The sequence below is a fragment of the Hibiscus syriacus genome, unplaced genomic scaffold (assembly GCF_006381635.1).
Source record: "Hibiscus syriacus cultivar Baekdansim isolate YM2019G1 unplaced genomic scaffold, ASM638163v2 tig00111640_pilon, whole genome shotgun sequence".
Classification (NCBI taxonomy): domain Eukaryota; kingdom Viridiplantae; phylum Streptophyta; class Magnoliopsida; order Malvales; family Malvaceae; genus Hibiscus; species Hibiscus syriacus.
The window spans coordinates 8,113-35,430 of record NW_024063142.1 but is presented as its reverse complement, the minus strand read 5'-3'; the positions used below and the strand labels follow the sequence as shown (position 1 = coordinate 35,430).

At 36.1% G+C, this 27,318-nt stretch overlaps 1 protein-coding gene across 1 annotated transcript; it reads right to left on the bottom strand.

Moving 5' to 3' along the window:
• Positions 1-1,999: 1,999 nt before the first annotated feature.
• LOC120166364 (FGGY carbohydrate kinase domain-containing protein-like) lies at positions 2,000-27,007 on the bottom strand. The gene is given in 14 exon segments (XM_039175627.1): positions 2,000-2,277; positions 2,774-2,901; positions 14,621-14,693; positions 21,774-21,817; positions 21,820-21,929; positions 22,026-22,146; positions 22,221-22,340; positions 22,672-22,791; positions 22,883-22,976; positions 23,176-23,237; positions 24,841-25,025; positions 25,131-25,213; positions 26,573-26,751; positions 26,879-27,007. Coding segments are annotated over 13 exon segments (1,368 nt in total). The 5' UTR covers positions 26,678-26,751; positions 26,879-27,007; the 3' UTR covers positions 2,000-2,154.
• Positions 27,008-27,318: the final 311 nt, after the last annotated feature.

Genomic DNA, 27,318 nt, shown 5'->3' with positions numbered 1-27,318 from the left:
TAAATATGAATAGTTAAATTTATTGAGTCATTTCAATCAAGACTAAATTGATAAATCATGTAAGTTTTAAAGATTAAAAATATTATTATACTAGGTCGTGTTACTATTGAATGATTTGTTTATAACTTTTTTTTAAAAAAAAAAAGTAGCATCTTTGTTATTAAACCCATAATTAAGTACATTGAATGTAATACACCTTTAATTGTTTCTGTAATATATGTTAACATATGAGTATATTCACATTATTTTGTTCATGCCGTATAATATTTGAGTTCCCCTAGTTATTCTTGTGAAACAGGGATCACAGAATTTGACTCCATGGGGGGAGTTGGTGTGGGTGCCGTTGACATGCTAATTCCTACTTAATTCATTTACCCTATTTCTTTAATCATTATCATAAATATTATAAGCCCTTCGATGCGACGTTAACTTCATGCGCATTATAAAATAAAAACAAGTTATAGCTGAGGAATAAAGTCAATCCGGTGTTGTATTATTTGATTAGCGTATCACAATGATCTCTTGTCAGTGAAAGTGGGACATTCAGAGCATATAGAGATACCAAGCAAGCTCTGGTGATAGAGCATAAATTCTCGATTAGAAAATTTAGATTATAACGTTAGAATTAAAATATATATATTTAATTAGGTAGAGACATTCATTTTATTTTCAAAGTGGAATTAATATTTTTTAAAAATAATAATTAATTTTATTTTTTCAAAAAATTTGGGTGTCAACCAAAGGTAGTTCGGCCATGTATAATGTATATTTGGATGGTATTGTTTTAGTTAATATTGATAGTAGAGCAGGTGAGAGCCACTTCTCCAACGATAATCCCCCGACTGAAATGAAATTCATACAAGTGTAGAAAAAAGTTGAATAATTACCCTAAACTTGTATACAGCTGGAATCCCCAGGTGTTAATGATGAGGGGAAACCATTTTCTGGAATTGGAGGAATTAACTGTGGTTGGTAAAAATCACATCCCGATTGAATTTTCATGGCGCTTCTTCGTGTATGATTCAGCCACAGGCGTATATTCTTGAAAGAACTTGTAGCGAGATCTAAAAGATATTAGGGTAAACTATACCAGTAACCATCCAACTATAATCATTTTTCATTTTGACCACTATTTTTGAAATTTTGTCAACCAGGCCACCCAACTAGTTAGATGCATTCAATCAAGCCACTAGCTGTTAACATTTAACGGAGGAGGTGATGTGGTAAATGTTAACGGTTAGTGGCTTGATTGAATGTATTTAAATAGTCCGGTGGCCTGTTGATAAAAATTCAAAAATAATGGTCAAAATGAAAAGGGACTATAGTTGAGTGGTTACTGGTATAATTTACCCAAGATATTACAATACATGGCACGTACAGAAGCACAATGAACATATACAGAAACATGAATAAAATCAGTATCTGTCCAAATAAACAAATATATGTCACGACCTACCAATAATCTTCATGAACCAAACACCATAATTTGAAATCTAACATTTACAGTTACATCCCCATAATGTTATATATCATTCAACTACAATGTAATTCATAAATCAAATGCCAGAACTCCTTAGATCCAAGATGAAGAATGAAGTCAAAATGTGGGATGGAGCAAGACTCCTTAGATCCAAGATGGAGGATGAGATATATGTATTATTCTCACCATTTTTCTTTTATCTAGAAAGAAATTTAGAGACAGTTCCATATTATTTTAGGATTTTCACTTTGTTTTTTTAAAAATAAAAAATAAAAATTGACAGACTAAAAACACCACCAACAAACTCTCAAAAAGTCCAACAAATCCACCCTAAACACAAGAAGACTAACAAAATTTATAGCCTCTTTGTTTTTAAAAAAAGTCCAACAGAAAACAAATAAAAACCATGGAGTCCGCCAAAACCGGCTGTCTTGGGACATTGGCAACAACCAAGCAGAGGCTAAAGGAATCAGATATGTGAATCCTTGCAATGGTGTTTTATTCCCTGTTGTTTATACTAGTTTTCACATGCAAATACAAACCCCAAAGATTCGTAGAAGATATTTACAAGTAATCGAGTAACACTTGCATCCTACTGTAAAATTCAACTCATTTTTTTGTTAAAACCAAACACCCAATTGAAATACACAAGTTGCCACCAGGTACCTCATTAACTATGCCAAAGCTTGAGCCATAATTGAACGTTGCGACAGCTGCTGCTCATAAAGTTCAAGGAAGATACGATATTTGGCATCATGATACTTCTTCACCCTTGGGTCTGTTGATGGATGAATGACCTGCATGGTTTCAAGAGTTGAAAACACCAAATTTATGTCAAGTACAATATCAATGACTAACTTAAGTGGAATGATGTTGGTTGCATAATTAAATAGAGACACATATGGAAATAAATCGCAGAACATCAAACTTAAATTATTTAAGCCAGTTAAAAAAATTGGTATCAACAACCTAGGCACCAGCCACCCAAATCATTAGCCCAAATAAATTTAATGCCCAAAACAGGCATGTCCTTTCGATTAATTGATGTCAATCAATCAGAGATCACACGCAACTTACCTTTGCACCACAAGGAGATTCAGCAAATTAAACGAGACCACCTTCCTGAGCTAGATTTAATGCATTGCCATCACTTAACTTGTTTATGTTCAACCACTTTATGAATGATGTAAAATCGAAATACAGCTGAATTTTCAACTGGACCTTCTACAGTTCTAAACATATTTTCATGATAAAAGCACAAACAATAAAAACAAAACATGACTGCTAGCGTACCTGACCAGCTGCATTAAGTACTTTCATAGCCTCATTAAGACAAGTATACTTCTTTGCAGCAACTGCACCGAGAATAGCAGCCCCTAAGAGCACCGACTCACTTTCACGCGGAAGTATTATAGGGCAACCTGAAATTATGAGCAAATGGTCTCCCACCAATAAATGAATAAATAACAAAAGAGGGAATAACAAATTATTTGCAAGAAAGACACGAGTTTTTAACAGCATGTGCCGAGCAATAACTAAGATGCCAACACCCTCCTAGATGACCTAATTCACTTGTTTTATGTGAGAATTACATAAATCTAATTCAAAGTGACTTGCTGTCTTCTATAAAGATGTAAGAACCATAACTGACAATAAAGTTAACTGTTCTACGTTTCAACAATAATGTGTAAGATAATGTTGAAATCTTTCATTTTAAGAAGTCTCCATGACAAAGAAAATGAATCTTTGCCTACGGGATACAGCAGCTACAAATATAGAACCAGTAAACTCTATTAAAGACCATACCCTAAGTAAGCTCAAACTCAAGAAAGGTCCTGTCAGTCACTAAATTACACTTTCAAGGGGGCATCTACTGGTTCTTCAATACATCCTAAAAGGAGACAAAATTATACTTTTAAAAACTTATAATTATCATAACATTAACAAACACACTTTTAAGGTACATTAACAAACACAGTAGAGTTTCATTATTCCATTCCACTTTATCTTCAAGTCTTCTAAAATAATCTTCAACCATAATAACTCACAAATTCTCAATGCCATAGCTCGAAATTCAACTTCTGCACTTGATCTAGCCACCACATTCTGTTTTTTGTTTCTCCAAGTAACTAAGTTTCCTTCAAAGAAAGTGCAATAGCCTGAGGTTGACCTTCTATCAATTATGGATCCCACATAATCGGCATCTGTGTATGCTTCCAGAGTCAAGTTCCCCATCTTCTAAATAGAATCCCTTTGTCTGGTGTACCCTTCAAGTACTGCAAAATTTGGACTACATCCCTTAGGTGTGATTCCTTGGGATTGTGCATGAATTGGCTCACAACCCCAACAACATATGCTATGTCTGGTTTGGTGTGTGACAAATAGATAAGTTTTCCCACCAATCTCTAAAAAAAACTTCTGTCAACTTCCATATCATCCTCCTTTGAGCCTCCAAGCTTGTGATTGACTTCTATAGGAGTTTCTTCTGGTTTACTTCCTTATTTTCCAGTTTCCTTCAACAAGTCCAATGTATACTTTTGCTAAGATATAAAAATCTCTTGCTGTGAGTGAGCTACCTCAATACCAAGGAAGTATTTTAATCCTCCAAGGTCTTTCACTTCAAACTCCTTTATAAGACACTTCTTTAAATTAAAAATTCCTTCAAAATCATTACCTGTAACAATTATATCGTCTACATATACCAACAGTGTAGTTACTCCCCCTGAATGAGAGTATTTCACAAATAGAGTATGATCACCTTGACTCTGTTTGAAGCCTTGTTTTAGCATTACTTTAGTAAATCTCCCAAACCAAGCTCTTAGGGACTATTTTAGTCCATAAAGAGCTTTCCTCAATTTACACACTGCCTGTCCAGTATTTGAATCAAATCCGAGTGGAATATATATGTAAACCTCTTCTTCAAGGTCCCATGCAAAAAGGCATTCTTGATGTCAAATTGCTGCAAATTTCATCCCTGAATAATTACTAAGAACAATAGGACCTTCACTGTGTTCATCTTTGCAACAGGGGCAAAAGTTTCAAGATAGTCAATTCCATAGGTTTGAGAGTATTTCTTTGCCACCAATCTTGCTTTGTACCTTTCTACAGAACCATCTGATCTATACTTAACAGTAAATACCCATCTACATCATACTGTATTTTTCCCTTATGGCAGCTTCACTAAATCCTATGTCATATTCTTCTCCGGCGCCTCCATTTCTCTTTCATAGCCTTTTCCCAGTTCTCATTTTTTAATGCCTCAGATACTGTTTTAGGAATAACAATGTCATTTAGGCTAGTAAAGAAGGTTATGTAATTGGGGGATAGGTTTTTGTAGGTCAAAAACAGATAGATAGGATGTTTGGTGGTACATGTTCTTTTTCATTTTCTATTAGCAGTGGGAAATTCAAAATCAGAAGCAGATATAGTATTTTCAGCATCACTTTGTTTAGGAGTTTCATAGTGTACCTCAAATTGTATAGTAGCAGGACCAGGAGATGATTGAATCTACATAGGTGCCTTCTTCCTCGAGTAGACCCTTAGTGGACAAGTAGTGTCCTGAATATTGGGTTGTGATGTATTAATGTTTGGTTGAGGAGTACTAGGTTCAGACTAGGGAGAGGATGAAGTAAAAGCAAACTGTGTTTCTGTAGAATATATAGGTATAGGTGTAGGTGTAAGAAAATCAATAAGGGGCTAAAGTAAAAATAAATATGTATTCTTATCTTCCTTAAATGATACCTCCCCCTGAAGATAAGGAATTGTAAAATAACTCTCTTTTTCCACAAAAGTGATATCAACAGAAGTATAGTATTTTCTTTTAAGAGGGTGGTAGCACTTGTAGCCCCTTTGAGTGGAGGAATACCCAATAAAAATACATTTTAGTGCCCTTGGATCAAGTTTCCATCGGCCTTGAGAATGAACGTGAACAAAAGCAACACACCCAAATACCCTTGGTTTTAGGTTAAGAGATGGACTGAAATTTGGAAAGAACTTTGTAAGGGTTTGAACGGGACTTTGGGATTCAAGGACTTTAGTGGGTAGTCTATTTATCATGTAAGTAGCAATTAACACAGCTTCCCCCAATACCTTTTAGGGACATTGTTTTGAAATAAAAAGGCTCTAGTTATGGCAAGAATATGTCCATTCTTTCTTTCTGCAATCCCATTCAGTTGGGGAGTGTTTATACAAGAGGACTCATGTATGATACCTCTTTCTAAGAAATAAGGAGACAAGACTTGATTAAAGTAGTCTTTGGCATTATCTGATCTGATTCGTTTTATTTTAGCCCCAAATTGAGTGTTTCTGCAACCCCAAGTAACACGAGTAAAATCGTCTATAAAAGACACAAACCATCTAGCCCTGGTTATGTTAGGAATAGTGGAAGGCCACCAAACATCACTGTGGATATGGGTAAAGAGACTGTTGATTCGTTTATTATTTGCTGGAAAAGAGGAACGTTTATGCTTTGCAAATTCATAAACTTCACAATGAAATTCTTCAACATTTAAGGAATTACACAAGGAGGGAAACATAGTTTTTAAGAGTTTAAAAGGTGGGTGACCAAGACGAAAGTGATGTAGCCAAATTTAGTCTTTTTTTTTTGATAGGAATAAAAGGCCTCAAAAAACCCCCTTGGTGGTTAACGGAACTTAAAAATAGTTCCTTAATCCACATAAGGAGGAAAGGAGTGCCATAGGATTCAATAAATTCAAATATAACAAAGTATACAACCCATCTCCCTCAAGAGAGATAAAACCAAAAACAAACAGCCCTTAACAGAGCATAATTCACCCAATACCCGCCTTAGCTAGGACATCCGCCTCTATATTGGCTGTCCTACTAACCCACCTAATAAAACCTTCAAAAACACTAAGCTTTTGAATAATTTCTTTAACTGTTTGAACATAAACAACAGGACAAGAGACCACATCCTTAATCCAGCCAACTGCCACCTGGCTATCACTCTCAATAATCAATCTATCTTTAACCCTATGACGAATAGATTCAAAAAAATCTAAACCCTTTAGGATAGCCTTCAATTCCATTAACGTTGGGGGCCCCGGACCAGCCGGCTCTTTGAAGGAACCAAGAATCGAACTAGACATGTCTTTCAAAATACCACCTAAGCCACTCCTCTTCCAATCACTCGAGGTAGCCGCATCCACATTAAGTTTAACAAAACCTTTTGGAGGTGGGGACCAAGGAAACACGGTTGAAACCCGATAAGAATGGGATGAGTAGGAATCCACTATGGACGGGTCAGCAATAATATCATCCTTGGAAATAGAAACATGAGTTTCCTTAGCTAGAAACCATGAAGCAAGCCTGCACCTAGCAAGAAAGAAAATCTCTGCTCGATCAAGCTTCCCTCCTTCAAACACAATAAAATTCCTGGTCTTCCAAATTGTCCATAGCACAGCTCCAGGAATGAATGGCCAGATAAGAGAGTTGGACTTCAAGTCATTCCAAGCCAATAGGAATCTTTTAGCTTCTGTATGAAAAACCGATTGAAAATTCCAATATCCCAAGAATTTCATCCAAATTGGCCAAACAAACGAACATGAAAAAATAAATGCGATGAAGACTCTTCTTCAAGATTACAGAAAGAACACAAAGTATCATTAATGCCCTTAACACCTCTCTTAACCAAAGCTGTCTTGACCGCCAACTTCTTTAATATAACTTGCCAAAGAAAAGTCTCAACTCTTGGAGGCAACAGACCCCTCCAAACATTAGACTTCCAAAATTTAGCTTCCTCTGAATCGGGAGAACCCGAATAAGATAGGTTGACACATGATTTCACTGTGTAAACCCCTTCCCCATTCCCCTTCCAAAACAATCCATCAGTGGCATCAGCAGAAATAGAGAAATCAGAGATAACAACCATCAAATTTGCCCATTGCTCAAATTCCCAGTCATTCAACTCTCTCCTCAATTGAACGTCCCAAATCCAACCCCTTGAACTGAACTCCCCAAACTGAGTTAATCTTCCTTCTTTATTGACTGCAATAGAAAATATTCTAGGGAACAATACCATCAACGGATGATCCATTGTCCAATTGTCTTGCCAAAACCGAATGCTCCTCCCATTGCCAATTTTAAAGCTATATTTACCTCTGATACTACAGCCCAACGAATCAGCATTATAATGGTTTCTCACCATATCTCTCCACATCCAGGATAGTTTAGGAGAGACTTTACTGTCAAACTGCATCAAGGAAGGATCCAATTTATATTTGTTGCAGAGCATTTCCCTCCAAACCGCATCCCTCTCAATAGCAAACCTCCAAGCCCATTTTTCCAAAAGTGCCCTATTCACCACCTTTAAATTAGGAACCCCCAATCCTCCTTCAATTTTAGGTTTACAAACATCGGACCAGCTTACCCAATGTATCCTCTTTCTCCCATCACCACCTCCCCACAAAAAATTTGACATGATAGAATTGAGAGTCTTGTAAACTGATGCTGGAACCTTGAACAATGACAAAAAGTAAATAGGGAGTGAGCATAGAACTGATTTAATTAGAACTAGCCTGCCTGCCAGTGACAGAGAGGAGCCTTTCCAGCCCGCCAGTCTCTTATTAAAGCTTTGAACCACTGGATCCCATAGAATGTTGGAGTTCCTATGTGGACCTAGTGGGAGTCCCAAATATTCTGAGGGAAAAGAGCCCACTGAACATCCAATCATAGATGCCCAACCCTTAATTTCCTCTTCCTTTAAGTTCACTCCAAATAATTTACACTTCTTTAAATTCAGCTGTAGACCAGAAATAATCTCAAACACCCGAAGAACCCTCTTTACATTCAAGATCTGTTTTTCCGACGCCCCACAGAACATAATAAGGTCGTCAGCAAATTGCAAATGGGTTAAATTAAAATTCCTCTCCTCTTTTCTAATGACCAGTCCCGAAAAAAGCCCTCGTGAAACAGCCTTCGCTATTAATAGATTCAATAGCTCCCCAACTATGTTGAACAACAATGGAGACAAGGAACAGCCCTGCCGAAGACCCCTCGCCATAGGAATTTCCTCAGTTGGAACTCCGTTCACCAAAACTGAAACAGTCGCTGAAGTGACACATCTCGAAATCCAACCTATCCATCTAGAACCAAAGCCCATTTCCTTCATTATTCTGAACAAAATAGGCCAGTCAAGAGTATCATATGCCTTCTTGAAATCAGCCTTAAAAACACACCCTTTTAAACCATTCTTCCTCCAAAAGTCAATCCCTTCATTTGCTATAAGAGAACAGTCCAGGATTTGCCGACCGGGGATAAAAGCGAATTGACTTGGACTGATCAAATCTGAAATGCAGCTCCTAAGTCTTCTTGAAAGACATTTCGAGAGTATCTTATACAATCCACCAACAAGGCTTATAGGTCTAAAATCGTCCAGTCCACCAATGTTAGAAATCTTAGGAATAAGAGTGATGAAAGTGTGATTTACACCATGTTCCCATTCCTTCCCCAAGTAAAAATCATGAAAGAATTTCATAATATCTACCTTTAGGACCTGCCAAAACCTCTTAAAAAATCCCAAATTAAAGCCATCAGGACCCGGAGCTTTGTTGCTGCCACAAGATTTCACCACTTCCCACACTTCCTCCTCAGAAAACTCCTGTTCTAAGAACTGTTTCTGCTCCATAAAAATTCTGGGAAAATCCAGATTCAAATCATCAATCTCTAAAGTAGTTCGTTCATTATAGATCTTAAAAAATACTCTTTAACTATGGCCTTAATTGCCGTTGGGTCTTCCACTGTTTCCCCTTCGAAGTTTAAACCAAGTAGAGCATTCCTTTTATTCCTAATCGTAGCACAAGTGTGGAAGTATTTAGTATTGCGATCCCCATCAACAATCCAATTAGTTCTCGAGTACTGAAACCAGATCTGCTCCTGAATCTTGTGAAGCTTCCACAATTCTGCTCTTAGATTCTTCAATTCAACTAATACCTCACTGTCAACCGTTCCTTGCTTCTGTTGAATATCATCCTCTATCAACGAAATTTTCTTCTCTAACTCAGAAATCAAAGCACCTGGATACTTCACTCTGTTCCCAGACCACTTCTTAATTGCATGTTTGGTGTTCCTCATCAGACTAAAAACGCCTGCCTCATTCCGACTATCCTTACCACTCTGAAAAGAAGAAACAACCAGATCCTCAAAACCCTCCTCATCCATCAAATAATTGAATAATCTAAAGGGTTTTCTACCCCAGTCCACCCCTTTATTCTCCAGAACTATAGCATTATGATCTGACAAGGATCTTGGTAGAAGCGACTGCACAACGCCCGGAAACAGCTCTAGGAAACGACAATCAACCAAAAAACGGTCCAGTCTAACAAAAGTGGGATTATCTTGGTTATTACACCAAGTGAACCTACCCCCGTTCAAAGGAAGATCAATCAAACCCGTATGGAGAATGAACTCATTAAAGATCTCCATTGAACTCCTACTTTGACCCCTTCCCAATTTCTCATCTTCTTGTAAATATACATTGAAATCCCCTCCGACACAAATGGGATAAGTCTGTCCACTAAGAAAACTGCTTAACTCTTCAAAAAAACCAGATTTCTCCTCCTCCACTGATGGACCGTAGACATTGATGAAACCACACCCGGAATCAATACTCCGAATTTTACCGAAAGTAGCAATGAATCTCCTGCTAACAAACTGATTCTCCAGCTCAAAAACCTTATCATCCCAACAACACAACAGCCCCCCCGCTGATCCAACTGAAGGGGATTCCAAAATTCCTTTAAGTTTATTAATTCCACTTCTCCTAAAAAAAGACTTCCTAAATTTCTCAGTCTTAGTTTCTTGCAGCCAAAGAAAAGTAGGATTAAAGTTGGAGACTAAATTCTGAACAGCCCTCCTTTTCTCGTTTTTCCCCAAACCCCTAACATTCCATGAACATATTACTAGCTTTGTCATCATCAAAAAGGAAATAGGTGCAGACACACTCCTCAAACAACCAATCCTTTATTCACCCCATTTACGCCTTTCTCTAAAGCTATGATTTTATCCAAAAAGGCTTCTTTCCCTTCCTTAAAAGACACACCCAAAAGCTTGCTAACCTCCCAAGTTTCCATCGCTTCTTTCAACAGAATCGAAAAAGCTGAGGAGGATGCTGTATCAATGCTCACCTTGTCAAGGGCTTCACGATACAGGATCCTTTTAGTTCTTCTCTTCCTTCTAATCAGCAAACCAGATTTGGACTTTAAGCCATCACCTTCTGAAAAGTAACCTTCAATCTCCCTTCCTACACTCCCACCCCCATATCCTTTGTCAAGATAAGGATCAAGACTCCCCTCAGCAATGTTCTCTGCTGATAAACAGAGCTGAATATTCGTACTGGAATCAACATCTAGCTCCCTCTGCTTAACTACGGCACCCCCTGTTTCAGACGAGATGTTCAACAAATCCCCATACCAGTATCTTCTTTCCCTCGACCTGTTGTAAACCCTTTTACAATTGCTCAGACTTCTAGTTTCCAGCACATTACTCTCTTTTGTAAACTCCCTTCTAGAGCGAATTAACTGCCTCCCCCTAGAGTTGTTATTTAAAACCTGTTCCGATGGTCTTAAGTTTTCTTCTTCGGGGTCTATCTCCACACTGAATGGCTTCTCTACAATTGGACTCGATTCCATTACCTTGGACACTCCCCTGCATTTTCCTGATAAATGGATGTTTTCAATAAATTCCCCAAACTTATTAATTGTATATGCTGGCCCAGAAATAAAACCCGAAAAGTATTTTGACCCAGACTGCCCAGATTCTTCAGAATGGGCCTGAGATCCATCAGCCGAATAATTTTGACTTCTAATCCCCAAACCTGCATACTCACCAACTTTAAACTTTCCAACAGTCTGACTTTCTGACAGACCACATTTAATATCTTTCCTATCTAAGGAAAGTCTTGCTAGCTGTCTGTCCTCACTAGCTCCTCCAGAAACATGAAACACTCCCTGGTCAATCCAATTGTCCACTGACAAACGATTTTCCCCTGCTGCGCATGTCTCACCTTCCCCATGAACTGACAACAATCTGTCTTCATCCTTCTCAGACATCCTCTCTTCCGAAAATATCTCGCCGGAATCCTCCACCGGAAAATTACTGAAAAACGAACTAGAATATTCACTAGCTGATCCAATCTTGATACTTACTTTGTATGATCTTCCATACGATCCAAGAGTAATAACTTCTGGAACATCAAAAGGACTTTCCACCTTCAATAGGATTCTTGCCATTGTGAGATCTTCTCTTTTCCTTGTACTATCATGGATATCTACCACACTGCCCCATCTGCCAGCCAACTTCTCGAAGAAGGGTTCATTCCAACACAACAAAGGAACACCTTTTAATTCCGCCATGCAGAAGGCCATTGGTTTCCCAGCTTCATTCAGTAGAGGTTCCACTCGCTCGAACCACTGTTTTAAAACTTCTTCCTTCTTACTCCATAACTCCAGCATCTCCTCATGAGATTTGAGAACTATCACACAAGAATTCCAGACATAGCCCCATTTCGCAATTTGAACATCGTGACCTTCTTTTAATAATGCCGTCCGAATGAACTCCACTTGAAAGGAGTATTTGATAATCCCTGTTAACGACCTCTTCACCCAGTTGGCGCTGTCTGTTGGGATATGCATCTCAAATATATTTCCCTTGACATTCCTCCTCTGGGTATCCTCAGACAGCAGATCATTGTTCCCCCTTCTATTCCCTTTAGACAACAGAGCATCCCTGTAAGATCTATCATCCCTCCTACTTCTATTAATATTATCTCTATCTCTTGATTTTAAAGAATCTGCACTAATCTGACCATCATCTTTGTTTGAAGAAGAAAGCAACACCCTTGACCTTGAACGTTCATCCTTAAACCTGGCAGGACTAACTGAGATCTTCCTTCCATCAATCACAATCCCATTTAACTCCTCAACAGCCCTCTTCAGATCCTCCTCCCTCTTAAAATGAACAAAGGCAAAAGTAGAGAACCTGTATTTTGGATTTCTAGTTTGGCTGGGAATAAAAACTCTCGTAACAGGACCATGAACTAAGAATAATTCCCTAAGCGTACGATGGGAGACCCTTTTACTAAGATTATCGATAAACACCGACCAACACTCAACCGGAACTGACTTTCCTTTCAAATTCTCTCTCTCTACGTTTTTCTCTCTCTCACTCATTTTTTTCCAATAGTTAACCCAAATTTAGTCTTTAGATTCAGACAAAAAAGACAATGGTAGAGTATTCAAAACTTTAGTTGGTCCACTAAGGTCTTCAAGGTAGTATAAGCCATTTATTTCCCTAGCACGCCCAATCATCCTCTTCGTTTCTTGATCCTGAAAAATTCAGTGTAGGATGAAATAAGCACTGCATTTAGTGTCTTTGATAAGCTTTGGAATAGAGATAAGGCCAGTAAATAGTTTTGGCACATGTAGAAATTTTTAAGCAATAGGTTTTTACTGATGGCAATATCTCCTTGGCCAGCAACCGTTATCATAGTACCATCTGCAACTGTAATTTTCTTGTTTCTAGAGCAAGGTATGTAAGTGAAGAAGTTCAGTGAAGAATTAGTTATGTGATCAGAAGCTCCTGAGTCAATTACCCATGAGTTTTGGGTAGGTATGTGAATAGATGATTCCAAGGCATTAGAATTTTGAGAAGAGGAAGAAGATATACCTGAGAAAACTAAATTGCATGTACCTGCAGAGGATGGTTTTTCTAAGGATTCCAATAGGTTCTTCAATTTTCCTACTTCTTTCTAGTTGAATTCAACAGATTGTTCATCAGACTCCTTAGCCGCATGTTTAGTTGCATAAGCTCTGCTTTGTCCTCTTGCTGAACCTCCTTTCTGTGTGAAGTTCTTATTTACAGTATGAGGTTTTCCATGCAACCTCCAGCATTTCTCTTTGGTGTAACGAGGTTTTTTGTAGTAAGTACACCATAAGGAGTCCTTGTTAGTCATCCTTGTTCCTTCTCTACCTTCAATATTCTGCTACTCCAGACGATTTGGTCCCTCAGGAATAGCCCTAGTAACCAAGGTTGAGCTTTCTACTTGATTATTTTCAACCACCATCACTCATCTTCTTCCTTCTTCAACACGAATGATAGCAATAGTTTCATTCAGAGAGGGTAGGTCTTCTTTTCTTAGAATCTAGACCCTTACTGCATCAAATTCTATATTTAGTCCAGCAAGAAAATCATAAATCCTATCTTTTTCTACAAAACTTTTTAGGATTGTTGCATCCTCACTGCATTACATCTGAATGCATTGGTAGTGGTCTATTTCCTTCCACAGATTCTGCAGCATATTAGAATACCCTGTTATAGATTTACTTCTCTGTTTAGTGGCTGAAATCTTACTCTTGATTTTATAAATCTGGGCAACATCTCGAACTTTCGAATAGGTTTGTTTTACGACTTCCTATATCTCTTAGGTTGTTCCAAGAAACATGCAGGTGTCACTAATTTCAGGCACCATTGAATTCCACAACCAATACATAACCAATGAGTCTTGTTCATCCCAAGCCTCAAATCTAGGATATCCTTCCTTTGGACCCGTTCCTAGGAGTGACTGAGTTTACCTCTCCCTTTTAGGAAAGTTTGAACAAGTTGTGACAACTTAAAGTAGTTTTTCCATTCAACATATAAGTGACTTGTATGTTTTGTAAGTCACTTATCGAATTAGAGTGACTTCCTTTACCCATTGTGCCTCCTTGAGCAATTTCTGCACTGCTGAAATCACCTGTATCGCCTATATTTTACTGATCAGGTGTCATACTATCTAAAAAACTATGAAAAGACGCTCAACAAGGAGATTAAGACTCAAAAATGACTAGCTCTGATACCATGATAAATGTCATGAATTTTACTGTTATTCACTCTTATTAAACGTGTAGGAAACTTACAATTATATATACAAGCCTAAGCCTTATCTTAGGTAACTTCTAAACTAGGTAAGAGACTAATTCTAGTAATAAAAAGAATCCTTAGATTTAGGGATTCTAACTAGATAGAACATTTACAAATCCAACTCAATCTTCTTAACTTAGGTAACTAATCTCTGACATCAACATACAGGAACTTGCACACAGGACAATGCATGCATGCAAAAAGGAAGAAAACAAATGTACAAACCAATAATATCCGCATTCTCTTGCATGAAAAGGAGATTTTTTGAGAGGCCACCGCATGCAAGTAATGTATCAATCTGCACAAAGGGAGAGACATATTAAGGATTTCAGGGTATAAGTGAAACAATTAGAATGAATCAATGGCCCAATGCTAAGAAACCCTATTGTTAAGCCATAACAGCAGCAACAACATAAATTCATTATTAAGCAATAATTAGATGGCTTCTAATTGGAACTTCTTGCACGTAGACATCAAGGTCAAGTGACAATGTTTGGGAAACCAAGATTATTGACAGGGTCCAATCAAACAGATGTTCAATATTTGTTTCCTTATAATGGTGTAAATTCACTATTTGCTTGTTCAAAAAATAAAAGAAAAAAAAACAATTGAACCATTGAGCTCATCATCGGTAAGGTTGAACTTTGCTTTATATATATATATATATATATATATATATATAAGAACAGGAAATGAGAAAGTGCAAGTGAGGACATGGAATGAATTGGAACCAATTTAACAACCAGTCGGGCCGTTTGCCAACAGCCATTCTACATTCTAATTTGACAACTAGACAGAAAGCTTACACTCTTTATCACAGAAAAAGCAGGCATTATGGATTGAACTGAAATGATTAATCTAATTCCATTTTTAGCCATTAAGGCGGGTAGTGTAACACCCCCAACCCGTATCCGACCCGGATACGAGTCCGAAGTGACACATTGACTTTTTAAACATTTATTCGTATAAAATAGTGGGTAATTTAAAAACTTTGATAACATTTAAATTATTTCCAAACGTTTACGACAGATATCAGAGTTCATACCATTTATATCTTTAGACTACATGCCAACTACACTCTGTAAACAGTACATACATTTTCTGATCTGACATTTGGTAAGGAAAACTGACCTGTCTTGCTCCGCATTACTCTTTACTCTTCTCGAAACCTACGTGTGAAACAATCACACGCTAAGTCGAAGACTTAGTGAGGCATAACGACTTATAATGCACTTCATAACATATATCAATACATGCATGTTCTGTTCTATCATGTTATACCAATTTCATGCATTCTTCGTATCATATAAGATCATATCAGATTAATTACAGTAAATACATACAGACACATAATTCATCATTAACAGTTTATCATGTAATCACATACTCTTATTGTTAACAATTTTCAATCAAACACTATACACACACAACATCATATGATTCACGTAACACATTTCAAACCACTTATAAACCCATCGTATACATATCACATTCAATATGCTTGTTTAATCACTTTATTAGCCCATGTACACTAGTGAGAACTTAAGGTATGTGAGTACATTGAGGTTGTGCACACATATGCTGTCACCACAGCTCGATCAATGTCCCGAAGGACCAGTCCATAGATTCCGAAGAACCTAGGTAATCAGTCCATATGTCCCGAAGGACATAGGTAAACAGTCCATATGTTCCGAAGAACATAGGTAAACAGTCCATATGTCCCGAAGAACATAGGTAAACAGTCCATATGTTCCGAAGAACATAGGTAAACCCTCGACCCTTGGCATGCCAACTATACCCCTAGCTCTCATATCACATAACATGGGCATTATCATTTATAACAGTTCACATTACTTATTCATATTCTTTCTCTTATAACCACATATCTTTTCTTTTCAGTCACGTATCACATGTACGTGTAATCATTAATCTCATAACATATACTTGTTTTCACATATATATTTCATATCATTTCACATATACACTTTCATATCACAGGCCATATAAGCTCATATCTTTCTCATGCAGTCACATAGTTCAGTTTCACATATGTTCATATATATACATTACATAGCACATACTTCTCATAACATTACATTCAAAAGCATGTTAACACATATAATCATGCATGCATACAATTCATGTCATTCATATACGTATAATCATATATTCATGCATTCTAACAGAGGAAAAAGACTTGTCGCAAGTCTTGTTTCCATTTAGCACCATAAACTAATTAATATGCACTCACCTGGCCTCACTAGTCAATTCCAATCTCTTATCTTTCCCTTTGATCGATCTTACTTGTCAAACGTTCCGGAATTCTTTATGCGTAGAATCTACATAAATGTACATTTCGGGACAATCATTAGATACCTACACCTTGTAATTGGATACTAGCAACTTAAACGAACTTATTAAACCCATATTCCCAATTTTTCCTTTAGGGGGAATCGGTTCCCCCCTATGGGGTATCGATTCCCTCCAGACATTCTGGAATTCTGTCGTTTGAAGGGGTATCGGTTCCCCTTGAATGGGTACCGATTCCCCTTACCCAGAAATCATATTTTCAACCCGAAAATTCCTTCATTTTCACTCAAACACTTCATATATCATCTCCTTTTCATTCTTAACTCTAGTACACATACTTAAACCAATCTATATTCATTTATTTCATCTTAAACCTCAAAATCCTATCTTCCATATATAATTCAAAAATCATATCAAATTTTCTATATGTTCAAAATCAAATTCTATCATTCCAAATCTCTTAATTTAACCATTGACAAGTCAAATTTAACTTCAAATTCTACTTATCAATTCTTTTCCAAAGTTTCATATAAAAACTCCAAATCTTTAATCTCTCATAACCCCTCTATCATTTGTTTTTAAGATGATTTAAGCTTTCCTTAAGCTTATTTAATACCCAAAGAATCAAAACTAAGCTTAAAACTTAAGAATTAACCAACTGAAATTAACTTACCTTTTGTAGCTAGCCCCACGTGAAGAAGAGAAAGCAAGAAGAAGAAAGCTTCCAGATAGCTCTCTTCCCACGTTTTTCACTCTTATAAAAGGGGGAAGAATATCTTTTAAAGGAAAAGACCATACTACCCTTAATTTCCTTTAATAATTACCAAATAACCTTTAATATAAATTCAAATAATCATTGAATTCTTTCATTCTTATACTTTAGTCACCAAATTCTGAAACTCTACAATTTGGTCACTAACCCGGTATTGCGGATGTTACAAATCTCCCCTCCTTATAAGAAAATTCGTCCTCGAATTTTCACTGCACATCTTAATAGGAACATATCTTCTAATGTTCTTATGTTGCTTCCTTGACTTATTCTTTCTTGTCATTATCAGAAACTTACTTTTCAATCCTTTAGTTTTCCAACTATCTTTTTCGTTTATACATCATCTCTATATCAAAACTATCCTCTGTACTTCCATACTTATCGTATATGATTCTTTTAAATCAATCCCTTTCATTTCTTTACTCCTTATTCCTTATACATAAATCATATATTTCCTTTCATATTCACACTCTTGTCTTATCACTTATACTCATCTTTATGTACCAATCTTCATTGCATCCTCATTATTCTGATAACCCCTTTCTTATACATAACTTCATTCTTTATCATTTCTTATACTTGTATTTTCCTTCCTGAAGGTTCCATTCAAATACTTATCTCTGTTTCTACATCATAGCTATCTGCTCAGAATATACAATTATATTCAAATTCATATCATAATCAATTAACTCCATTCTATTTTTCCTCCAATCTTATAACTCTAGCACATTTACTCTGACAGCTAGATAATAACTTTGGTTCAGTCTAGGGCACAATCCCTCTTATACCAATCATATACATTCTTTCAAATCTAAATTATCTTAACATTCGCTTACTCAACTTATCAATTTCACCTCTATTCTCATACATCCTGAAATTTCTTTTACTCAAACTCAACATTCTGACTTCCTGTGTCCTATAATCTGATCATCGATATACATATTCTCAAACTCTTCTTATCAATCCTCAGCTTTACTTAAATATACAAATTCTTACTTTGTTTTCCTTTACTATACCACATTACTATGATCCAAATATGCAACTGTATCCAGATCCATTACGGATTTGGTTCTCATATCCTGACAATATCTTATAATCTTATCATTCCAGTACATTTTTTTTTATCAAATACTCTAGTTAGCCCATACTAACTCTTTTCATCTTAATTGCAAACCCTTATCATAACCATACTCTTGTTTATGCGCAATACTATCACTTCGTTTCAAACTCATAAACTCTGACTTTATACATCTTATACACTTGTCACTGATGCACTTATCCTTAAGTTCTTCTATACGTACTCATCACGTCCTTAGATCTTTTTAACATTCTTATGGTGACACCCGTTCACCATATTCTATCTTATCCACATAATAACTCTATATCGTTTTTCCGATTCCAAACGATGAAAACTTTCTATCATTATTCAGATATGATTTCAGCTTTCTGAAATCAACTTTTGATCTTACTAGGCATTTCCTGAGGTGTCCGCTCTTCATCCTGCCTGGCCAGGGCAAGTGAATAGCTATCACAATCAGGAATATCACCTTTCACTTACTTCGAAATTATCACGATCGGATTTCTACTGTATTAAACTATTCTTATTCTATTAGCAAGACAACATATTCCTTACACTATCAGATCAGAAATTTTTCAATCTATGTTGGCATGTACACCTTTTATGACACTTTGGACTTCGGTTTATGCCGAGAATCGGCTAAACCTTAGCTCTGATACCATTAAATGTAACACCCCCAACCCGTATCCGACCCGGATACGAGTCCGAAGTGACACATTGACTTTTTAAACATTTATTCGTATAAAATAGTGGGTAATTTAAAAACTTTGATAACATTTAAATTATTTCCAAACGTTTACGACAGATATCAGAGTTCATACCATTTATATCTTTAGACTACATGCCAACTACACTCTGTAAACAGTACATACATTTTCTGATCTGACATTTGGTAAGGAAAACTGACCTGTCTTGCTCCGCATTACTCTTTACTCTTCTCGAAACCTACGTGTGAAACAATCACACGCTAAGTCGAAGACTTAGTGAGGCATAACGACTTATAATGCACTTCATAACATATATCAATACATGCATGTTCTGTTCTATCATGTTATACCAATTTCATGCATTCTTCGTATCATATAAGATCATATCAGATTAATTACAGTAAATACATACAGACACATAATTCATCATTAACAGTTTATCATGTAATCACATACTCTTATTGTTAACAATTTTCAATCAAACACTATACACACACAACATCATATGATTCACGTAACACATTTCAAACCACTTATAAACCCATCGTATACATATCACATTCAGTATGCTTGTTTAATCACTTTATTAGCCCATGTACACTAGTGAGAACTTAAGGTATGTGAGTACATTGAGGTTGTGCACACATATGCTGTCACCACAGCTCGATCAATGTCCCGAAGGACCAGTCCATAGATTCCGAAGAACCTAGGTAATCAGTCCATATGTCCCGAAGGACATAGGTAAACAGTCCATATGTTCCGAAGAACATAGGTAAACAGTCCATATGTCCCGAAGAACATAGGTAAACAGTCCATATGTTCCGAAGAACATAGGTAAACCCTCGACCCTTGGCATGCCAACTATACCCCTAGCTCTCATATCACATAACATGGGCATTATCATTTATAACAGTTCACATTACTTATTCATATTCTTTCTCTTATAACCACATATCTTTTCTTTTCAGTCACGTATCACATGTACGTGTAATCATTGATCTCATAACATATACTTGTTTTCACATATATATTTCATATCATTTCACATATACACTTTCATATCACAGGCCATATAAGCTCATATCTTTCTCATGCAGTCACATAGTTCAGTTTCACATATGTTCATATATATACATTACATAGCACATACTTCTCATAACATTACATTCAAAAGCATGTTAACACATATAATCATGCATACATACAATTCATGTCATTCATATACGTATAATCATATATTCATGCATTCTAACAGAGGAAAAAGACTTGTCGCAAGTCTTGTTTCCATTTAGCACCATAAACTAATTAATATGCACTCACCTGGCCTCACTAGTCAATTCCAATCTCTTATCTTTCCCTTTGATCGATCTTACTTGCCAAACGTTCCGGAATTCTTTATGCGTAGAATCTACATAAATGTACATTTCGGGACAATCATTAGATACCTACACCTTGTAATTGGATACTAGCAACTTAAACGAACTTATTAAACCCATATTCCCAATTTTTCCTTTAGGGGGAATCGGTTCCCCCCTATGGGGTATCGATTCCCTCCAGACATTCTGGAATTCTGTCGTTTGAAGGGGTATCGGTTCCCCTTGAATGGGTACCGATTCCCCTTACCCAGAAATCATATTTTCAACCCGAAAATTCCTTCATTTTCACTCAAACACTTCATATATCATCTCCTTTTCATTCTTAACTCTAGTACACATACTTAAACCAATCTATATTCATTTATTTCATCTTAAACCTCAAAATCCTATCTTCCATATATAATTCAAAAATCATATCAAATTTTCTATATGTTCAAAATCAAATTCTATCATTCCAAATCTCTTAATTTAACCATTGACAAGTCAAATTTAACTTCAAATTCTACTTATCAATTCTTTTCCAAAGTTTCATATAAAAACTCCAAATCTTTAATCTCTCATAACCCCTCCATCATTTGTTTTTAAGATGATTTAAGCTTTCCTTAAGCTTATTTAATACCCAAAGAATCAAAACTAAGCTTAAAACTTAAGAATTAACCAACTGAAATTAACTTACCTTTTGTAGCTAGCCCCACGTGAAGAAGAGAAAGCAAGAAGAAAGCTTCCAGATAGCTCTCTTCCCACGTTTTTCACTCTTATAAAAGGGGGAAGAATATCTTTTAAAGGAAAAGACCATACTACCCTTAATTTCCTTTAATAATTACCAAATAACCTTTAATATAAATTCAAATAATCATTGAATTCTTTCATTCTTATACTTTAGTCACCAAATTCTGAAACTCTACAATTTGGTCACTAACCCGGTATTGTGGATGTTACAGGTAGCCTATTTATTCATTATGCAGGTAGCTCAAATTAATCCTTGCTTAATTCTTCATTATGCAATCACTTCATCCCAAGTCCAATTGCTTCCGAGTTTTCTATCACAAGTTCACAACAACCAGGTTTAATTCTTAACTGTTTCAACCGTGTGTGTGTGTGTAACAAAAAAGAGAGAGAAGAAAGGTGCATATATTGCCTTGTGTCCATTAGCATTGCAACGCTCCACAATATGGCGTGTACATATGCAATACCCTGTACTGTGGCAAGGTATAGACGAGCCAATTGTTGTTCACTAGGGTCAAGAGTCAATCCAAACACTACTCCTTTTGCTTTTGGATCTGCAATGGGAGACCTGTGCATCACAATGGTAAAATCTTAAGCTCATTCATACTGATATGAAGGCAGTAAGAACTGGAAAACTCATAATTCATTTCTTTAAATGCTTTACCTATTTCCATGGAAGTCAGGAAGGACATGTGTATCTTCAGTCAAAGCAGCAATAAACGGACACTGCATCTCACACATCATTGATTCTAACATCATGTTCAGTAGCAGAAACACAGAAGTTTCTGGAATGAAACATAGAATAGAAAGTCAAGCCAGTCCCTATAATCAGAAAGGGGGAAAGAAATCAATTTCTTACTCTGAGAGGCAGCACGGTTTGAAAGTTGAGGAGAAGCGGCATGGTTCTCAATAATGTAATCCAATAATGCACCAGTAGCACTCTGCCCCCCTTCTGTGAGCCAGTACTCAGGTATCATTGCTAAAAATCAAAGCAAAATGGAAACACCAAATTACCATTAATAATGAATATTTACCATAAGTAAACTTACATGGTATAATAGAAAATCATTCAAATTATGCCATTGGTGTTGACTAAATTAACAAAAAAGAATTGTTAAAGAATGAGTTAGACTTTGAGAGAAGTCTAACCCAATCAAACATTATGTATAGGCATGAGTATGTGTACATGCTAGTAACAACTAACAAATGAAAAAGATATATAGATGCCCAGTTGGCAAGAATTATCAGATAATATTTAACAAAGCCAGTCTCATAGACCACTAACTACATTATGTATTTTGAGATTGTACCTGACCAAAACGGTCCCCAGACCCCAGGAATAAAGAGCTTGTCCCGTGATACAGCCATGTGACAAGTAGAAGTGCCACACACCAGCACCATACGACGGCATATAACTTCATTGTCGTTCTCTGAACATGTATCACTTTTTCCAAAAAGTTAAATATTATAGCAAATAAGGAAAGGAAAGTCAAAAGTGAAAAATTTCTCCAATAAATAAACCTTTTTCAGGCAGACTTTCCATTACCCCCACGCCACCAGCATGTGCATCAATCAGTGATGTTCCCACTGGTGTTTTGGCTACAAGACCAAGTTCCTGAAGATACAAATTCTCACTTATAAAAGAACCAAAATAAGGGTCAAAATCTACAGACAAAAATGAACAAAACTACAAGGCCACATAAAAGGTCCATGTTCACATTCTCATATCTAAATAAGTACATTGTCTTCATTAATTGACCTCAAGGTAGGACCACTTGAAATCAATTTCAAATCTACAATACAAAATTTCTTGCCTTTGCAGCAGTAGCAGTGAGACCAGATCCCAAAGCATGGCCTGGAAAAGCTACACTTCGTCCTGTCATTATAGCATGTGTCATGTTGTAAAACTAAAAGGTTAGGTTAGAATTATTAAACAGATAACCAAAGAGTTCCTTTCAATGTGAATTTAAATGTTTTTTGACACATTCATAATACAGCTGCATAATCCAAGTACAAGAGTCTAAAACTGACAAGAAATCACTAACAAATTCATTGCGCTTCTACGTTTAATGCCACTGTCAAAATTTCTTCCGTATTTGAATCTTGAATGGACAATAAAGTAACATAATAGGCGAGTGATATTGTAAAGAAAAGAGCATTTTTAACATAAGTAAGCCTACACCAGCAGTGAGCTATTTAATGTAATTTTACAGAATGATAAGCTATGTTGAGAAAAAGGAAATTCTCCTTGAGTTATGGAAAGGGGCTTTGTAATCTAAAGTTCAGTCACTCCAGAAAAACAAAAATTAAAAGGTAGATCCAAAATAAAGCAAGAGAATTTTAGATAGACACACTGCAAATTAGTTTCAGCATTTAGGTTCAATTAAAAAAAGGATTGGGGATATTGCCAGGGATATCACCCACATGACCTAAGCATAATGGAAAAAAGAAGAAATACACTAGAATCTTGACTGATTGCATAATTTTATAAAGGAAAATACAAGTCTAACGAAATGATGAATTTTGGGTAGCTCAGTTTCACTGTTAGTAGTACTTTTTATAATTTTTGTTATAACTGGCTGAGATCGATTTTCTGGTTGTTATATAGCGGCCATGATCAGGGCAGCTGGCATGAATGAAATATACACAATGAATTATCTCTTCCTATGATGCTCTTCTCTCTGTTTCTCTACTCTTGTATTTCTTCTCTTCTCCATCTTACTGTTTTCTTCCTTCTCTTTTCTAACTGCTCTTGAATTGGCTTCTATCAATAAATGACGGATAAGACAAATAGACGAATGAGTAGAAAAGGGAAAAAGTAGTGAATAATATCATACATAGAAGGAAAAAATGAGGGGAAAGGTAATTAGACATGTAGAAAATAGAAGTATGAATAATCCTCGTTTTCTTAGTTCGTTGGTTCAAAAAATTGCTTCCATAATCTTGGAGAGGGAAATCATTATTAGACATATCCCGAGGAGTTGCAATTGTGAGGCTGATTCTCTAGCTAAACAGGGGATTGGATGAATATTATTAAGTGTCATAGAGGTTTTCTAGCAGGTTCTTGGTCTATTGAGGCTGAAGGGGCTGGGAAAGTTTTGTTATTGTTTAAGGAAGGTTTGGTTGTTTAGGGAGTTTTGTTTAAATATTCTGTAATTTTTATGGCTTTGACAGTGTGTCTTGATTGTATTTTATGTAATGAGTCCCTGATCAATAAAATCCTAAGGCACTCTTTTCCTCCCTCCAATGATTAAGGAACTTTCCCAAGAATTCCTTTAATCAAGAAGGGGGTTTTTAATTTCTATCAAAAAAAAGAAATGTATAATATGACCAAAGTTGCCAACCTAACTACAAAATGGCTCAACTCAGTCTAGCTGCTATACCAATCTGTTGAAAATTATCCGTGTACACAGGAGACTACTCTACTCTCACATCCAACCAAAAGATAAAGATCAAGAGATGAAATTCTTAAAGCATACCGATCTTAGCATGATGGCCCTCAACAAGATCACCTAAGCCAATCTCCTCCCAAAAATCATCATCCCATCCACAAGCTTCCATGTCACGAGAATCTCTCTCATTCATCCGCTGCATGTGTGCATGACCAAGATATGTCCATTTGCATACCGTGGTGCATAGACTTCGTGTATCATCTCCTGTTGCTCTATTAATGGAAGTAAAAAAAATAACGTTGGGTTCATAAGGTAAAAGAAGAGCATGATGTCTTGACATTAAGAAGCAAATGAGATAGATGAGCAGAAGAAAGAACCTGTATGACAACCAATCACTCAAGTCCATCCACCTAAAAGCCATTGACCAAGACTCTTGTAAATTTTCTTTCACCCATAAAAGCTGCAAGAGGAAAAACAAAATTATCAATCATTGTCTTTGACAGAAAACAGAAGAGAATCCGAAAAACAGAAAGAAAAAATAAAAAATGGAGTTCTTATTTTCTAATCTGCAGTATATGCATATGTCCCCTATTTAACACTTAGTAATTAACTCCTAAAAAGGTACTCCACTGAAAGATAAACTTTATCCAGAGACAAAGATAATAAAAACTAATAATTTTAAAAGACTCCTAAAACAATAGGTACTCTTAATAAACAAAATCATTTGTTCATTTTCACCATGTTCGCATACAGTTTGTATTCGTTTAAAATTTCAAACTGTTTGTGTTCGTTTTGTAAATAATAAACGAATCTGTTCGTGAATATGTAATTGAACATGCCGAGGAGCAATTATAATCTGTTCAAAAATAATAAACAAACAAACTGAAAATAAAAATATTCTTAATTTTAGATCTAATAATCAAACATAAATATTAAAATTATATTAGAAATAAAAAAACATATATACTTTTCAGTATATGTTATAGGAAAAATATCAACTTTAAATAAATGAGCTTGTTCGCGAGCATAAACAAACCAAACACAACTTTGTTCAAATAGGCTGGTTTAATTAAACAAACATATTTTTTGTCCATACTCATTTATTTACCTTAACAAACAAACAATATACGAACGGTTCACAAGTTGTTCATCGAATGATCTATTCGTTTACAGCCCTATTTTGACCTTCCTACCACACATCCCCGATAAATTGAAATAGTTCATAATTTGAACTAATTTTCAACTAAGAAGAGCACACCAACAAGAACCACTGCTTTATAAACCCCCCCCCTTCTAACCACCATTTTTTCCCACAATAATTGCCCATTTATCATCTACCCTAAATAGAATAAATCTAGTGAGCTTATTTTAGAGATCCCTATCTCAACAAAAAATGCACCTGCAAGATTCATGGCTCAGATCCAAATATTCAAGATATGTACCTATAATATGCGATGGAGGATTCTTGTTCAGTAAGTATTTGACAAAAAGATCCATTTATATTACCAGGGTGCATAAGACTGAGGGAGAAAAAGAAACCAGGCATTATCATTTTAGGTCCACATTCCAAAATATGAAACTATGATTAAGCCTACCGGAAATGGGTAAAATAACTTCAAATTCCATTTTTTTATTTTGTATATCAGAATACAGGGTGTTCTATCTCCCCAACATAAACATTCCGAATAAGTATTTTTTATGACTATTTTTCCAACAAAAGAAGCTGGCATATTTAGGGTAGATTTACCCTGCAAAATCATTCAATATTAAATATAGGCTATGCAAAACAATCAGATGACGAGACTTGTTGACTGGATACCTTTGGTGGCTGCATCTCAGGGGAAACAGATCCACCACAGTATTGTAACACAGGCGAGTTATGGGAATTAATCTTCTCAGCTTGTTTCAATGCCCTGTGGTCCATCCAGACTATAATATTTCTTCTTGAATCACCACTCCAAGAAACTGTAACGGGAGAGTCATCTGCATCTACAGCCACTGCATGAAGAAGCCATATTTTCCTTAACATTGCAATTATCTTTCCAGTGCAATACATGGCATACAGCATTAACGAAAAGATTTCTCATTCAGAAACTGTGTTGGATAAATATTTCCAAATACAAACCAAGTGAACAAGTAGCTGCAAATCCAATGCCCTTCACCTCTTCCCCTTCAACTTTTGCATGTGAACATGCTGATTTCACAGCTGAACAGACTGCATGCCAGATATCAGTTGAAGATTGCTGGTATAAAAAGAAATGGTCTATCAAGTTCCTTTCGAAAAAGTCATTCGAAATCATGAGTGAGAGAGCTAGAGAGAGAGTGAGCGAGGAGAGGGTAACAAACACTTCTCGAGACAGAGGTAAAGTGGTGTTTAGAGGAGTATCGTGGGTAGCGTTCATTGATAATCTCAGTAGGGGAGTGCATAGAAGTGCTTTATGGAATCGTTTTAGCTTTCATGGCAAGGTGATTAAGGTTTTTATTCCGTTCGTTAATAGGAGACCAAACTATAAGGTCAGTACTTTTGCTTTTGTGCATTTTGCTAGCAAGGAGGATTTGCTGAAG